Genomic DNA, 3,328 nt, shown 5'->3' on the forward strand with positions numbered 1-3,328 from the left:
CGGTAAGGGCCAGAGGAGGCTGGGGGCCTGGCCCTGGCCCCCCCGCGCTGCCGGCATGCACCTGTGGAGCACGCGCGCCAAGCATGCGGGGGGCGGGCGGGGAACGCGGCCGGCTGCACCCTCAGAAGGAGGGGACCCACCAGAGTGGACGGAGTGGAGGCTGGGCCGGGGGCACTTGCCCCGGCCGGGGCAAAAAGTCCCTGGGGATCCTTGGTCTTGCACCGCGGGCGGCACAGAGAGAGAGCGATAGAGAGAGAGGCATTGGCTGTAGGGGATCCCAGCCTGGCACCACGGGGGTTGGACTGAGCGTGTGGAAGCTTCTCCTGTCATTGCAGGGGGACAGGGACAGATTAACACTGTAGGTGATCTCAGCCTGTCACGAAAAGGGAAGTGTTGGAGAGTCTGTCCTGAGAAGGAACAGAGCTCCTTTCTTGGTACTGTGGAAGCAAGAGAACAGAATACTCTTGGTCATTCAGGATTCCTGAGTTTGGAGCAGGGAACCTGGACCTCCAGACCCCTTCACAACCAGTTTTCAGGAGGTCCACATGCTGAGCAGTCCAGACATTGCTAAGCTCTTGCTCCTCAGTCCTAGTCACTCTTGGAAATCTCCTTGACTGCCTATCTTCTCTAACTTGGAGCTGGACACGGGAGCTGGGCAGAGCTCTCTTTGTCCAGATAGAACAGCATCTGGAGACCACATCATCCCCTTCCCTGCTCTCCTGAGTGGCTGTGAGATTTGATCACAGCAGCAGGCCTTGGCAGTCTGCCCTGCCCACCTGCTCACTGCCTCCCATTTGTGCTCTTCCTCCTCAACAGTATCCACACCGGGGACCGACCCTACAAATGTGCTCACCCTGGGTGTGAAAAGGCTTTCACCCAGCTTTCCAATCTGCAGGTAAGGGGCCAGGCATGTCCTGCTTGCCAGTGGGGGTGGCAAGGGTGCCTGTGGTGGAGGAGATGGAAGAATTGGGGCAGCTGGGAGGAGAATGAATGACTACAGAAAAGCTACTGAAGCCCTGGACAGGGGAGAGACTCCTGACTTTTGTAGCACCAGTGACCCAAAGGAGTCATGTAAAATTGTAAACTTGCCTTGAAAGTGGTGAGACCTTGGCAAAGTTCCTCCCATCTGTTCTGCAGTTTTCTAACTTAGCTGGGGCAAGACTTTTGCGAAATGTTACACAGAATAAAGTCTGGGTATCTGATTAGGTTTTTCCTTTCTTCTACAATGAAAGGGTGTAAGAATAGGGAATTAGAGAAGCGGAGGTGATGGGTCCTCTTGCAATATCCTGGAGAAGAAGAACGTAGGGTGCACCAAATGGCAAAGAGGTGTGAACACCTACAAGCAGTTTAAGCAGATTCTACCCTGAAGGTGTCAGATGCAGGAAATAAGTGCATAGGGAGGCAGAAGAGGAGAGACCAAGAAAAGGAAAAGACTGAGAAAGAGTTGCATGGAAACAGATGATGAGGGCTGTAGAGTGTTAGGAGTCTCTGCTTTTCAAATGCCTAGTACACCTGAGAAGAAAGGACATGTGTGAGAAAGATATGGTGGACTGGAGGGAGAAGTTCTGTCCCCTACGCTAGGAGCCAGATGTACCGTCTTTAGCAGCTGAGAGCCTAGGGAGCTTGGGGCTTGCTGGAAGGGGGTGTCAGAGGTAAAGCCACATCCAGTACTAATACTTGCTTCCTTCCTCATGCTTGCTTCCTCTTCCCTCTGCTGCTGCCCGCCAGTCCCACAGACGGCAGCACAACAAAGACAAACCTTTCAAGTGCCACAACTGCCACCGTGCGTACACGGATGCTGCCTCATTGGAGGTACACCTGGCCACGCACACGGTGAAACACGCCAAGGTCTATACCTGCTCCATCTGCAGCCGGGCCTACACCTCGGTGAGTGTTCGCTGCCCTGGGGGTAGCGGAAATGGACACACTTCCCAGAGAGCAGCCGTGGGAGCAGCCCCCTGAGCTGTCATGTCCCTCCCTGTTGGCTTTGGCTTTTGTGTGTGTTATTCCCAGCTCTCACCCCGTTCTTCCCGTTGCAGGAGACGTACCTGATGAAGCACATGCGGAAACACAACATCCCTGACCCACAGCAGCAGGTGGTTCAGGCACAAGCCCAGGCCTCGCAGCAGCAGCAGCAGCACTTCCAGCCACAGGGCGGGGGGGCAGCAGGGGGCCCTTCTGGAGACACTAACCAACCCAACCCTCCCCCTCAGTGCTCCTTTGACCTGACTCCTTACAAGACTTCAGAGCATCACAAGGACATCTGCCTCACTGTCAGCACCAGCGCCATCCAAGTGGAGCACCTCTCCAGCTCCTAGAGAGACCTCAGCCCAGGGAGCAGAACGCCTCTTGTGCATAGCCTGTGCCCAGGGGCACCGCGTGTGCAGCGGCCCTCCTTGTGCAACAGTCTCCGGCCTCTCCTCCTGCAACAGCCTCTTCTGGCCGTGTAACCCTGTTCATGGCAGCCCCTTGAACAAGAGCCTGTCTCAAGGGGGTGCTCCTTCTGTGCAACAGCCTGCCTGGTAGGAGGATGCTTCCTTGTGCAAGAGCCCCTTTCCTGTGCTGGGATCAGTTCCTCATGCAAGAGCCCCTTCTTTCAAACCCAAAGAAAGGCCCCCGTTTTGCCTTCTCTCTCACTGTAGGATGTGTATGAAGGGGGGTTGCGTGTTGAGACACACGTGGTGGATGGGATGGAGAGTCCCTGTATGTACAGGGGCTTGGACACATGTTTTCAGCAGGCCACAGAAGAATGTGGCAGGGTTCACAGCTGGATGGGGAACTTTGAGGGTTGCCTTGAGTGTCTGAGAGAAATATCCATTCCTGTCCCTCCTGCTTGTGAAAGGGAGGAGGGGTTGCTGGTCCTGCCCCAAGGACTGGATGGGAGAAACCTTCTCCCAGGTGGAAGGTGAGACCAGTGGAGGGGGGAGAGGTGAGGTTCTCTGGGCCAGACAGGTGCCTACACTGCCCAAGGGCTGTGGAGTATTGCATTCTTCTCCCCTGGTGGGGAGCAATAGAGAGGAGTCTGTCTGAACTGGCTGCAGCCTCTCTCTCCCAGCTGTCTGAGCAGCACAATGGCCAAGGCCCCATAGGAATGTGGGTTCCTGCTCATTGCTCTTTCTGCCTGTCGTGGATGATATCCTAGCAGCTTGTACTCCTCCTCCTCTCCCTCCTGCTTTTCCCCCACCTCCTCCAAGAAGCCTGCAGGCATCAACAACAAACCAAAAAACAACTGGAGGGAGGGTAAGAGACTGCCAAAATAATCATCACCCTTCTCTCTACTCCCTTTCCTGAAAGGTGGAATGACAGCAGTTCTCTCACACACCTGTCC

General features: G+C 55.4%; 1 protein-coding gene across 1 annotated transcript; it reads left to right on the forward strand.

Moving 5' to 3' along the window:
- Nucleotides 1-816: 816 nt before the first annotated feature.
- LOC103803398 (zinc finger protein 384-like) lies at nucleotides 817-2,989 on the forward strand (the record flags this gene model as incomplete). Its single annotated transcript, XM_009075946.1, has 3 exons — nucleotides 817-895; nucleotides 1,729-1,887; nucleotides 2,040-2,989. Coding segments are annotated over 3 exons (517 nt in total), but the record flags the coding sequence as incomplete, so codon positions are not given.
- Nucleotides 2,990-3,328: the final 339 nt, after the last annotated feature.

This window comes from Acanthisitta chloris, unplaced genomic scaffold (assembly GCF_000695815.1).
Source record: "Acanthisitta chloris isolate BGI_N310 unplaced genomic scaffold, ASM69581v1 scaffold34295, whole genome shotgun sequence".
Classification (NCBI taxonomy): domain Eukaryota; kingdom Metazoa; phylum Chordata; class Aves; order Passeriformes; family Acanthisittidae; genus Acanthisitta; species Acanthisitta chloris.